Source organism: Vigna unguiculata, chromosome 5 (assembly GCF_004118075.2).
Source record: "Vigna unguiculata cultivar IT97K-499-35 chromosome 5, ASM411807v1, whole genome shotgun sequence".
In the NCBI taxonomy this organism is placed as follows: Eukaryota; Viridiplantae; Streptophyta; class Magnoliopsida; order Fabales; family Fabaceae; genus Vigna; species Vigna unguiculata.
This window is the reverse complement of record NC_040283.1, coordinates 8639209-8654111: the sequence shown is the minus strand read 5'-3', so window position 1 is coordinate 8654111 and position 14903 is coordinate 8639209. Positions and strand designations below refer to the sequence as shown.

Below are 14903 nucleotides of genomic sequence, written 5' to 3'. Positions count from 1 at the left end.
CACATTTCTCAAGCTACAGACATCTAACCGACAATCCAACCGGTCAAACCACAAAATAGCATGTTATGGACCAAATGTCCAAATTTGAGCTCAATCCAACGGTAAATGAGTTAGGAAAGTCAATTTTACTAAAACTGCGCATATCAGAAAAATGACACAGTCGCCCAGCGACCAATCACTCGCCCAGTGACCACCCGACGCTTCCAGATTACGAGAAATAACGTCAAATATCATAGTTTCATGAATATCTAAACCCCTAATTTGAAAATACACCCGATCTTGACTTATATTCCACAAAACACTAATCAAACTCAGCAAAACAAAATAGGAACAAACAAAACAACTTAAAAAAAAGTGAAACCCTAGCTTCCCTTACATGAGAAAAAGAGGGCTAAAGGAAACGAGAGCCCTAACAGCAGCTCACACAACACCATGATAGATTAAGAAGTTGTAACGTATCCGGGGTACACAAAAAAAAAAACTATTAGAGCAACCCCAAGTTGGACCAACACACTAAGCAAAAAGGAATGGGACAAATACAAAGCTCAAGTGTTTTACTTACTTGGAGAGGAGTTTAGACTAGCTCCGAGGAACGCTCTAGTTGTGCTCTAGCAGAGCTGCTGCTCAAGAGTTGGTTGAGGGAGGGGGACTGTTTTCTATAAAATGAGACAGAATGAAGAGTGAGGGACTGTGAGGGGGTCTTGGGGGTCCAAAGTGGGCTGGTCTTGGGCCCTCGAAAAGGTCAGGCCCAACCCCTCTTTAGGACAGAGTGTAAAATAGAAAAAAAAGGGATCTTACAATTTCCTACAAAAAAATTTTCAAAACAAAATTGATAAGAAATGAGTTTTCTTAGTTGTATGAACTTTTTCTTTTCATGATTTCTTATCAGCTTGTATAATTAGTTAATTATTTAAAAGATATAAAAATATATCAAAGTTAAACTTTTATAAAAATTGATTTATATGTTTTATGGTTTAATTTTTTTATATCATTTTAACATTATTTTAAACTTATAGATGGTTTATACTAAAAATCATTTTAATTTTTATCGTACAACCATTCTACACGAGCTATGAATATAGTGATGTGAGGTTATAAATTGAGCTATGAATATATATTCCTTTGGGTTATAATTGAGTCTTGACGGTCTGTGATATTTACAATAAGTTTAATAATATGTAAATTAAAAATGTAATCTGATATATTGGATAAGAAAAGTCATGGGTTATTATATATTGAGGAAAAACACGAAACATTATTAAAGGGACTTCATAATTCAATTTCCATGGTTATATACAACAACATAAAAAACAGCTGCATATGAATGATAACTATGCTAAATAAAGAAAGAGTGAGTAGTATAGATGATAGAGAATTATTAAAAGGCTAGCAAGAACACAGAATCTTATCTTTCCAACACCAATCAAATCCCTTGCTGACGAGGCTTCAATTTCTTAGCTTATCTTAGGTTATTAAATTAGATTCCTGATGGTAAATGAATGTAACCAAAACGTTACGTTATGACGCAGCAGCTACAGATTCTTCACTTTGAAGTTAGTTCAGAATCGATTCACCAAGCAGCATTCATATATATAATATAATGTACGTGGTTACACGTAATTGTGAGAAAAGAAAGTGTGATTTGGGACGTATCACTCCTTGGATATTCTTTATTAGGGTTTAGAAATTGAAACTCCCAATTGTTTCTTTTTATTATTGAGTGGAAAAATAACAAATGTGTGTGTGAGAGAGAGAATAAATGACTTCAGCCACAGAATGCAACAGCTTAAGTGCGAGTTTTGTGGCTAAGCGACGTTGCATTCGGACAAGATAGATGTGGCCACTCAATGCATATATGATTGCTAATTTTATATGCGAGGGAATTGTTTGTATGTATAATCTTATTTGGAATTTAATAATAAGCATCTTTTTCAACAAACAAAATTTCATGTTTGATTCAGCCTGATGATGTGAAAAACTGCTTCCTAGTATGAATGAAACGCGAGAACGAGTTTCGTTATTACTTACCTTATATACCTGTTTTTAATATATCAATTAGAAAAAAATTATAATTAGATATATCTCAAAAATAAAATTTCATGACAATTAAAATATTATTAATTTTATAAACGTTAATGAAACAAATTTCATAACATCAAAGATCATCTTTTAAAAATATTAAAGAAAATATTTTAAATGTCTCTTTATTTACTTTCTCTAAATTATAATGAATATTTTTTATATATTTATAAAAATTATAATACACCAAGGAAATCATACAAATAACAAAGATTAAACTAATAATAATTGAAATTTAACATGGGTATTTCATCTTTAGAACTAGTACTTTAACATATGTTGATGATGATAAAAAAAAATTATGGTAATATTAGGGATGACAAAACGGACTAGTCCGACCCGATATATCATTGGCTCGTCAAAAATAAGTCAGCTCAGGCTGATCTGTCAGACAAAAACGGATCACTAGCGATAACTCGTCCTGCACAGGATAGATTGACGACCCAGACTGGGCTGGCCCGTAAGTTCTTTTTAATTTTTAATTTTTTTAGTTTGTTTTCAATTTTTTAAATTGATTATATATACATATAAATGAATATTAAAAACATATTCAATCATATAAAATATTTTCTAAACTTTTAATTTATTAGTTAAAGATTTTAATTAAATAAATTAAAATAATTATTAATTCTATTTATATATTAAATTACTCTATTATAACTAATAATTAAAACTTGATTTGTAAGTATTAATAACTTAAATTACAATATTGTTATATATTTATACCTTTATAAAATAAAATATACAAAATTTATTTTTTTAAATTATTTATATTTTAATTTTTAATTTTAAAAAAGGGCCAACCAGCCGAACTGATCCGCATTTTGGCCCATCAAATTTACGAGCTAGATTGACCGAGTAAAGAGCGGGCTAACAAGTTGAAATTTTCAACCCCAAAACCTCCCATTTTGGATAGGTTGACGGGCAAACCTGTCGGGTCCGGTTGGACCCTAAATAATATTATAGTAAATAAAATGCCTTATACAATTGCGATAATAAATTTACACTTATGTTAACATGTTAAAAAAATAAAATTAGTTATATAAGAACTCATCAAAAGAATATTTTACATGAGAAAAAAAAAGTGAAAAAATTAAGAATTATCAAATATGTGTTTTATAAACAATTTGATCACCATTGAAAAAAATAATATTATATATATATATATATATATATATATATAATGGTATAATAAAATGGAAAGTACGTTTGAGATCTAATACTACAAGAAATTTTTTTAATAATGACCAATTTTAGATACCAATTTATAAACTAAAAATTAATTGTAACTAAAATAGTTTCAAAAAATTAGAATTGCACTCCAAATTGGTAACTAATAGTTTCTATTATGAATTGATTTCTAAATTTGTCACTAACATTAACTACCAAGGTCTTAGCTACAAAAAAAATTGGTTTCCCGAGCTTGAAAATTGGTCTCTAAACATATTTTTTGTCACTATTTAAGAGTTTTCTTGTATTGTAAGAGAACTTTTCAGATACCAAACTAGTGGAGTGTTAAGAGGTAATGAAAATTATTTTATATAAAAGAAAAAATCTTCAAATGAAACAACAATTAAGGATGAAAGAGAATAAAAAAAAAGTTTTTTTATCTTGCCTAGTAAATAAATGATTTATTCGATTAAACACTTGAAATTGAGTCAAACATTCTAATGTGAAAATGAGGGTAAATACAAATATTAAAAATGAATACAAATATTCAAATGTAAAGATAACCGCACAAGGTTATAAAAAGAGGAGAAGTACCTTAAAGATGTGAATAAATTTTGTGATAAGGAACAAGCTAAATTATTAGAAGAGAGGAAGAAAAAATATGTAGTGAAAGAAAAATAAGGTTATAAAACTAAAATCTACGAAAAGTATATATATATATATATATATATATATATATATATATATATATATATATATATATATAGGTTATCTAAATTGTGGGTACTTTAGTACTTTAAAAGGGGACGTGATAAGGACGAGATAAGTATTAGGGCGTGTATGATGATGGGGAATGAATGAATATCCATATACCCATACGTGTCCTCATACTCAATTAAAAAAAATCGGGTATTACTTATACTCATATTAGTACCTAAATTAATAGAAGTCTTCTCCTTTAAAATAGGGACGAGTTCATATAATACCTATATGAACGAGCTTATTATATTAAAAAATATCACATATTAATGGAATGGAGTAAAATCTAATTCATTAAATTTTTTTAGTATAATTTGATATGTTTGATTTTGAGAACATAGTTATGCATTAATATTTCTACATTAAATATAGATGGTTATGAAGCTAAACACACTACAAAAATATTTAATTTTACTAGTAATTTATTAATGGACACTGATATTTTGACATCACATTTTTCTTACTATCATTTGACACTATCCTTTAATACTATTCACTTTCTTTTGCTTCTAAAAATACAAAAGTCTTTGTTAAAATTATTTTAACTTTACAGAAGTTGTAAAATGATCGTCAAATGATGTCAAATAACCTTCTTCATTTTAAAAAACCTCATTTCATATCTTTTATTCATTTTCTGTCTCTGCGATGTTAGGGACAAAGTTAAAATGACATATCTTTGTGGTGTTGTGAATGCTGAACTCTTTTCTTGTGCTTCCATTTCAATTTGATTCAGAATTTTCCAAGCTCTCATTCTCTTTGTGTGTGGTATGTGGGGTTTCATAAAAAGCAAGTTTCATAGTTTTAGGGGTTATTGAGAACCCTAATTAATTTGTTAACGATTCTGGTTCTTCCAGGAAAGTGATAAATCACAAAGAACATACTTCGCAGAGGTTAAAATCCTTGGAAACATCACATATAACACTACATATAACACCCTTACAATTATAATTTTTGTAGTGACACAAGTTATTAATTCATTGAATGTTGAATCTATTATTACTATTCAAAATTCAAATTCAATCCTTAGTTTATATAATTTTTATTTACACTTTACTTATCTCACCATCCACTTAAATTAGTTTAGTTTGTAACTTCATGTTCTAATTAATTTTAATTTATTAAAAAGATTATTTTTTTCATATTTTTCTTTTTTAAAAGTTGTTATGAACTCATCTAATCATAAAAATTTACTTGCGTGTTATGTAACGTCCCATTAAATTAACAAACATAATTAACGAAAACGTCGCACGAGATAGCATAATAGTGTAGTCCTGGAGTTTAAACCCAACTCCTTACAACATAAGGCACACTGCGGTGCCACAAGAAAACCAGTTATAAAGTCAAAAGGAATATAAAGAGATCATAAGTCAAACGAGTACATGGGCCGTAGCCCTAAGAAAAGCCCAATAAAATAAAACATCGGGTCCAGTCCAGGTGGACTATGCAGCGGAATCTTCTCCCCTCTGTTGGCCACGAGTACCTCTCGCCTCTGCTCCCATCAATAAGTTGATGATCATCGCAAGAGTAGAAGAATAACATACAAGGCATTTAAACAATAAAGGGTTATAAGTGTTATAATGAATCAATTTCCTCACCACAAAGTTAGCCCTTAATGAATTTCAGGCCTCCTGCTACTCTCACCACAGGATTCAGTCCGCTCTAAGTGAGACTAACTGACCCCTTAGAGCGTCAGGATACAATCCTTACCTTGAATCCTTACCAAGTTATACAGATGGGGCACCACCATGGACATCCACTATCAGGGGCCATGGAATTACGTTCCGACCACTGAAGCACGACCCCAAAGATCTCACCTAGAGATCCCAAGGAATTACGCACTGACACGGACCAATCATGCTCAATAAATCAAGAGGAATTAACATGCATACACATTTACATATCACACCAGCTCTTTATTGTTTCTCCTCTTTCATTTTCCCGGTAAATCATACCCGTCCATCATTCTCAAACCATAGTTGTGAATTCCATCTCATGCCAATACCATGATACTTTAACACCAACAATCTCATTTGTTTCACATGCCGAGATCATACAATCATATCAATCCAATTTGTAATCACAGCTTATATCATGCACATCATTTCGTAGGTCTCATGCATTATATAAGGTACATCATAAACCAAACATTTCATTGAAATCGCATGCCAAGATTTATCCAAGTTCATCATTCACAATCCATGAATCACATCACTCATGCAAATTCATTCATCTCATACTTTATAAATGCATACCAAGACATACATATATCACAAAATAGTATTCATCCCAAATAAATGTGCGCCAACATTTAAGTACCTGCAATTCCATACAATCAAGCACAACCCACAACCATAATTCTTACACCAAAATTCCTAAGAAAATTTATTATCACAAAACCAAAATCATTGCAGTAATGCGTGACACATTTCTCAAGCTACAGACATCTAATCGACGATCCAACTGGTCAAATCATAACATAGCATGTTATGAACCAAATGTCAAAATTTGAGCTCAATCCAACGGTTAATGAGTCGGAAAATTCAATTTTACTAAAACTGCGTATATCAGAAAAACACACAGTCGCCCAGCGACCAAAGGCACTCGCCCAGTTTCATGAACATTTGAACCCCTAACTTATAAATATACCAAAAACTAACGTTTTCTCCAATCTCTTCTCATATTTCACAAAATATTATTCGTATAAAATAGAAATAACGTGAAACCCTAGCTTCCCTTACCTGGAAAGGGTTTAGCAGAGGATTCTGACACCACGGTAGTGAGTACAACAACTCCAAGAACAATTTAGGGAGCTGGAAAACAGTGGAACCATTCAAAATGAGTTACCAAGGTGAACCCTAGTTAGACTCAAGACTACAAAGCTGAAAACAAAGAAGACACGGGGAAAATTACTTACGTGAGCAGAAACAATGGAGTTGAGTGAGCTCGAAGAGGGAAATGTCCAAACCCTAGCAGAGCTTCTGTTAGAAGGGAAAGAGGGTAAGAGCTAGGGATGACAAAAATACCCGTGCCCGCAGATATCGGCGGATAAAATCCGTGACGGATAGTTACTACCCGCGGGTAGCGGGTAGCGGTATTTTAATACCCGGTTATAAACGGGTCGGGTACGGGTATCATACTATCCGTACCCGCGGGTACCCGTTACCCGCAAAAAATTAAAATTAAAATTAAATTTATATTTTATTAAGTTAAATTTAATTAAAATTAGAAGTAACAGTATATTTTATTATGTCAAATTTAATTATAATTATAATTATAATTATAATTATAATTTAATTTAATTTATATTTTATTTTTATAATTTTATATTAAAAAATTTATAAAATACATATTTTTTTAAATATTTGTGGGTATCGGGTATTCACGGGTACCCGCGGGTATTTTTTAAGCAGATACCCGACGAGTAAACGGGCGGGTAACGGGCGGATTTTTTTAGCGGGTCGGGTACGAGTATCATACTATCCGTGCCCGACCCAACCCATTGCCATCCCTAGTAAGAGCATTGTCTTTGCAAAGTGTGGCAGAATGAGAGGGGTTAGGCTGCCTTAGGGGCTTTGGACACCCTATGAGTCAGCCCTAGGTCCAACTAATTTGGGACAACCCTTTTTAAATTAGGGCAGAAATAAAAAGAGGGTTTTACACGTTAAGCTTGCATATGACACATCTCTATCTAAAACCATTATGGATCAATGTATAGACATTCCATAATGAAATTATAATTGAACATATAAAATACAGAACATAAACCACAAAAACAAAGTGTTTACTGTATGTAATTTGACATATGGCTTCCATTACAGGATAATTTATAAGGACAATTTCCATAGTTTATTTATAAAAATCTTATTTTAATTTGAATCTGGCATAAAAAGATTAATGGAAATGACTTCAAGTTACAAATACTCTTGGTCTCTTAGTAAGTTTCTTGGTCAGAATAAATTGTTTCATATATATATATATATATATATATATATATATATATATTATTACAAATGAGAGAGATGGTTAACAAAATCTCTTAATGGGAATTATGAATTCTAATTCTCTTTCGTGATCTTTCTTTAGTAAGAAAATAACTAAAAATGTCTTTTTAGAGTTGATTTCTATAAATAACTTTTTGGTTACGATACAATAAATTAATAATGTGTGTCGATTTTTTTTTTTGTTTGATTAATTTGATAATTAGAAAGGTCTAGAAATCAATTCTCAAATGTACAATTCAAAAGTTGTTTCAGATTCAAAAATTGGAAAGTGACTTCTAGATCTAAAACCCTATTTTAGGATGTGCAAACCTTTCATAATAAGGGTGGAATAGAATTTTTATTATTTATTAAGTGAATGTGGAAAACATGAGGGGTAAAAAGAAATCCCCTACTTTTAATGGGCCTTAGGAGGCTCTTCGGCTCAATAAAGAATTGGTGCGATTCTAATCAAATTTTAGTTGGGTTGGGCTAAAATTTTGGCATGTCTAACGATTTTTTTATTGATTTTATTGGGTTGGTCTGAAATACTTTTATATTGGGTCAGATGGGCTTTTGTGTGCTCAAAGCTATTGCTGGGCTAATTGGCAATGAAAGTTGAACTATAGGGCCACATATGACGGGCTCCAGAAAATATTAAGCCATAGCCATGGGTTGAATATAAAAAATTAGGTTATTACTACCTCGGCCGCCAATTACTAACTCCACCCAACCTAATATAAAAAGATTAAACTATCTTTCGCTACACTGCTGTTGCTGTCGGATCCCTGTTACTGCAGAGGAAGAAGAAAAGAGAAAGTGATAATAAACTCGTTCCAAAATGCTTTTGAAGTATTTTATATAAGTATTGAAATATAAAAACATGTTAAAAATTTGAAAATTGAAAGATAAAGTTTTCAACGTTAAGATATATAGCATTCATAATTACTATATAATGATTATTGTTTTTTTTTTCTCATTTAACGGTAAGTGTATTGTATAACGTTAAATTTAATATATTGAAGTTTATTTTATATTATAAATATCACTTTTAATAAAAAAAAAAAAACAAAACCACAAGTACTGGTGCTTACCTAAACAACCGGTGCTTAGTGGGAACTACACACAGCAGGAATATAAATTTACAAAATTTATTTTCCTAAAAAGTGTTTTCCACAATCCTCTATTCTTATTATTTATACAGGTGAAAATGAGGTAATTACTGCTTCAATATTTTAAAAGAAAATAATAATAGTAATTATGTAAAATATATAAAAAACAACTAATTACCTAAAGAGATAATCATTGTAAGTTGTTAAGTATGTCCATTCCTTTTTTTAGTTGATGAATACTTATTTTTATTAGAATTAAATATGTTTTTATCCTTTAATTTTTAATTTTTAGTAAAATTTAGAATTTTTTTTCAGATTAATTAATTCTTTGTCAATATAAATGTATGAATTTAATTTTTTTAATTATATTTTTATTAAGTTTATTTAATGTTTTAAATATATCATAATTATATATGAATTGTAAAGTTTTGAAAAAGAAATAATTTCAAATTTTACTAAAAATTAAGAGAAAAAAACATATTTAATTTTTTTTATTATGTATAATTTTAAATAATTAAAAGTAAAACAAAATTTACAGCATGCAAATGAATATCTTTTATAAATCATAATGTCTTCATTTATTGTTATAGATTACCTGAAACATACATGTTTTACTTTTAATAAAGTTTAATACATGATATCTCTTCCGTCTCTTACATTTAAACTAAGGTTAGTAAGAAATTGTATCTATTAAATATTTTTAATAAATATAATTAATTTTGATTTATTGAAAAAAAAATACCATAAATGTTGGAAACAATTTTCAAAGCAACCTTGTACAAAGCTCTTTCATAGAACAAACATAAAAGAGGATAACAGAGGATTTTGGAAGTTGGAAGCCAACATGTCATCCAACCGTAAGAGCAGTGTCAGCAGAAGCAGAAGTGGTACACGTGGCTCAAAGGGGTTTCATCCACGTGTCAAGTGCTGAGGACAGAACCAAATTCATAAGACCAATCAAAACCTCACATGACACTTTCCACGCGCACTTCGGAAACATGTAACAGTGCCACTCAATTGAACCAACAGAAATAAACGGGTCGGGTCCCACATCAATATCCTTCTCACGCATGCTCAAAGTCAATTCAACATAACATAACCCACTCACTTTATTTTCTAAACAAAAACTCAACCCCATATCAATGCTAACAAATTTTATTTCTATGCCATAATTATTCACCTAAACTTTTTAACCCTTTTTTAAAAACTTTTATCATCCAACAATATTAAAGTATAAGAAAATAAGGACATTATTCATTAGTGTCCAATAGTAAACTCCTTTGAAAAAAAAATCAATTAAATGTGGTATTCGCAATTTATTATGATTTTAATTAATTCATTAATTTCTTTTTAATTTTAGTAAATGCTAGCTAAGATCAGTCAATTTTATAACTATATTTACCATTTCTATGATACATAGCATCACTCTATGTTATCATACTTGTAGAAAACTTTACCGGTTACATTAAAACTGGTATAGAAAGAAGCTTTTTTTAAAGACATGACAACAATAATTAGGTGGCAAGCTAAAGAAAGTTAGGCAGAGGTAATAAATTAATATTAACTCCATAATTATTAAATATTAGTCCGTTTTGCATAATTCGGCATCAGATTCATCAATGCTCATTGTTTTATATGTTAGAAAGTAACGATTTTTATCATGGTTAAAACCTAAACGTATTTTTATTCTCAAAGTAATGATTTTTCCCTTGTTCAAATATGAATTTATAAATTGTAATCAAAAGAAAAACGTTGAGGAATACCGTTATTTACTCAGAAGTGAAGAAAACTCTCACATGGGAAAGTCAGTGTTCAGCCATCAAAGTGGTGCGTTGCTTTATGGTTTTCTAAGTTCATAAAGCTGAAGAACAGTTTTTGTGGAAGAGAATAGAAAATCAAAAATTCCCCAATTTTTGTGATGAGCAACCCCACCACATGGTGGATTCATTAGTAGTAATTGTTTAAGGCAAGGAGCAATATGAAAGGTGAAATCCTTTTTGGAAGTGGGGGGTATGAGGTGGGTCTTGCAGAGTTTCAGTAATCATGTTTACCTTTTCCTTCACTCCCTCTCATCAATTCTGGCCTCAACACACCACCACACTCCAAACCCAACTCCCAAAACAATCAAAAACTATTCCCAAAAGTGAAAAAGGAAAACTTGATGCTGTTTTCTTCACTCATGAAGCTTTTCCCTTTCCTTCTCCTCCTCCTCCCTGTTTTCTTCTTCAATTATGCCTTTTCTGAGTCCGGTGTTGGTGTTGGCTACCAGCTCATGGTGGCAGTTCCGGCGGAGTATGAAATGGACTTCAAAGGGAGGGCTTTTCTGGTGGAGACCAATCAGACAGCACCAAATTTCAGAGTGGCATTGAGCATTGAGGCCATCAATGGGAAATACTCATGCTCATTGGAAGTTTTCCTTGGGAATGTGAAAGTTTGGGATTCTGGCCATTACTCCAGGTTTTACATCACTGAGAAATGCTTGCTAGAGCTCACCATGGATGGAGATTTAAGGTTGAAAGGTCCAAAAGACAGAGTGGGATGGAAGACTGGGACTTCTGGACAAGGGGTCAAGGTATAACTGTTACACTTTACATACCAAGGCAATGCTGCCAGTTCAATCTTAGTTTTTTTTTTTATCAATGAAGCTTGGATACACCTCGTGAATGGTTAGTTCCTAGGATACACTTATCAAATTGTTAGATGTTAGATTTGAAAGATATTTTTTTTCTCACTTATAAGCTTTTGACATGAATTAACACAATGTTAATAATTACAAATAGGATAATTTCTTAAAAAACATGTAAACTTGTTATATAAACTTTTATTATAACTATATAAAAGAAGAAACAAATTCTATATGATATTATTTTCCGCTTTTTGGATATGAAATATATAGATTAGATTCATTTCTTAATTAGTGGATAATGTGTTTAAATTATTAAATTTGAATAATATGTTTAAAGATGATTTTGAATATGTAAATAGATAATGATATGATACATTGATCGTGTCCTACATTTTGGAGACCATACACGTGTTACTATGTGTTTGTGTCATGTCCTGTGCTACATTGTTCTTTCTCTATGTAAGAAGGCATAGATTTAGCGACTGGAACATGCTATTTAGATAGATTATCAATTCAAATAATTCTCACAACCCAAATAAATTAATCAATGAGTGGCATAAGTGTACTGTAATCCACAAATCAGAGCTAATTGCTGGTATCATCAAGTCTAAGGACATTTACTGTGACAGTCAATAAATTCATCATAGACAATGTCATGTGATGGAATGAAATTGTAAATGTCCTTTACACTGTTAGTGCATGCATCATTAAGCTGAATTACATGAAGTCTAACGCATGATTTGTTGCACTGAATAAATTCTTGGCAGAGATTGCAGATACTGAGATCAGGCAATCTAGTGCTTGTAGATGCAGTGAACAACATAAAGTGGCAAAGTTTCAATTTTCCAACGGATGTTATGCTCTGGGGTCAGCAACTTGATATAGCAACTCGATTAACATCTCCCCAAAGCAACTCAAGTTTGTTCTACTACTCTTTTGAAATTGAGGAGAAGAAGGTTGCTATGTATTTGAACTATGGTAAGTTGAGGTATTCTTACTGGGGTTTTCAGCCATCCATGAATAGAAGTATTACATATGTTAAGCTGAGTTCAAAAGGGTTGGTGTTGTTTGATGTCAAGTACAAGAAAATAGCACAGATTCAATCAAAAGGGGTTCAACCACTAAGATTTCTAGCACTGAACAATGACACAGGAAACTTTGGCCTCTATTACTATTCACCTGAGAAAGGTAAGTTTGAGGCATCTTTTCAAGCACTTAACAGCACATGTGATCTTCCAATTTCTTGCAGACCTTATGGGGTATGTACATTCTCCAACTCCTGTTATTGTATTCAGCTTTTGACAAATGAAAACAAGGGTGGTGCTGATTGCAGTGGCCAAATTTCAGGAGGGTTTTGCAATGACAAGGAGGCAGAAATGCTAGAACTTGATAACATAAGTAGTGTGCTTAAAAATGTAACTAAAATGGTGAATGTTAGCAAAAAAGAATGTGCAGATTTGTGTTTACAGGACTGTAAATGTGCTGCTGCTTTATATTTTGGAAAAGCAAGCACAAGCACAGATACAGAAGAATGTTATCTTTACAAACTAGTGCTGGGTCTGAAACAGGTAGATAAAGGCACTGGTTTTAGTTACATGGTTAAGGTCCCAAAGGGAACTGGTAGAAATCATGAGAGGCATAACGTGAAAAGATGGGTGCTGGTTGTGGCTGGAGGGGTTGATGTATTCATTATTCTACTTCTTGTTGGAGGGTTTGGTTACTGGTTGGTTAGAAGGAGAAGTCATAGCTTGCATTCTCAGACCAGTACTAGGTAGCTTTTGAGCAAAGCATGGCCCAGGTTTTATTTCTCAGTTCATTTGTGAAAAAAACAAAAACAAAACACAAGTAGAGAAACATCATTCATTGAAACATGTAAACACAATTTTGGTTGATTTCAGGAGAATGACATGACAGATTATCCAAGTAAATTGGACTTTTTTTTATGAGGAGGACAAAATGTTGCATATTTGTGAACTTTTGGAACCTCAATTTCTGTAGTCCAAAACTAGTGTTTAATATCTCTGACTATGTGAGCATACCTGTATGGTGCATTGAAAGCATTGCAAACTCTATCTACTAATATCACTGCAATGCTTACTCTATGGTTCTGTACATTCAACTGAGAAAGGGCTATTAGATTAGAAATGTCTAGAAAGGAAACACCATAGCTAAAACGGGACAATAATGGTTAATGCTCTGTTTTTCTATATACCGAACGAATTTGGATTCTCTAGTGATTTTTTATGTATTGTTTTTTATTGTACTTTCATAATATATTATCACTAATTTTAATATTTTAAAATATATTAAAGAAATATTTAAAATACCAGTATAATGTATTTTTAATTTCTGAAAAAAAAATCAGTAAAAAATTTGGATTCGTACCAGACCGAATGCATATGACACCCAACAATTAACTTTTCTTATGAGAAAACCAACTCTGATATTGAGATATTGTAATTGCATTCTTATAAGTTATATTTATAGAATTTTGAATAAAATTGAAAAAATGGGAAATCTTTCCTCTGTATGTTAAGACGTGGTACTTTATGTTTACTTTGTAGTCCAAAGACCGATATATTCAGTGATGTTACTTTATGGTAAAGTTGAAAATTTATGATCATATCCTCAAAATACAATGCCAATCCACCACTTAATCTTTTTATAATTGCGTGATTTATTTTAGAATGCCCATACTTTCTTCCTTCACCTGTGTAGGAAAAGTGCACATTGTTTATGATAAAAAATATTTTAAATTGCATAATTTAGAAATTTATTTTGGAATATATAATTTAAAACTTAAAATATATTTTGTATTATATAACCTGTACCTGTATTATAGATTGTATAATTCAAAATATATTTTTTAATTTAAAAATGTATTCTAAATTATGTGATTCGAAAACATAGTTCTAATTGTACAATCCAAAACTTGTTTTTGGATTCTTTTTTTTGATCCAAAACATGTATTTGGATTATGGAAATTTGGAAACATATTTGACATTATACAATTTAAAATATTATTCTAATTATATAATTTAAAATATCTGAAATATATTTTTAAATTCAATAATTCAAAATAAATAATTTTAGAATATAATATATTTCTAGATTATATAATTTAGAATAAATTCATAGATTGAACGATCTGTCAGATCCAAAATTATATTTTTGATTTTA

At 30.8% G+C, this 14903-nt stretch overlaps 1 protein-coding gene across 2 annotated transcripts; it reads left to right on the top strand.

Moving 5' to 3' along the window:
* The first annotated feature begins 10863 nt into the window (after positions 1–10863).
* On the top strand, positions 10864–13783 carry LOC114184049 (PAN domain-containing protein At5g03700). 2 transcript variants are annotated; one of them, XM_028071284.1, is made up of 2 exons: positions 10864–11669; positions 12500–13783. In XM_028071284.1, exons 1-2 carry the CDS (start codon positions 11259–11261, stop codon positions 13496–13498), a joined length of 1410 nt encoding a protein of 469 aa, XP_027927085.1. In that variant the 5' UTR covers positions 10864–11258; the 3' UTR covers positions 13499–13783. The 2 variants fall into 2 exon arrangements, with proteins under 2 accessions (XP_027927085.1, XP_027927084.1); XM_028071283.1 differs by having other exon boundaries at positions 12491–13783.
* Positions 13784–14903: the final 1120 nt, after the last annotated feature.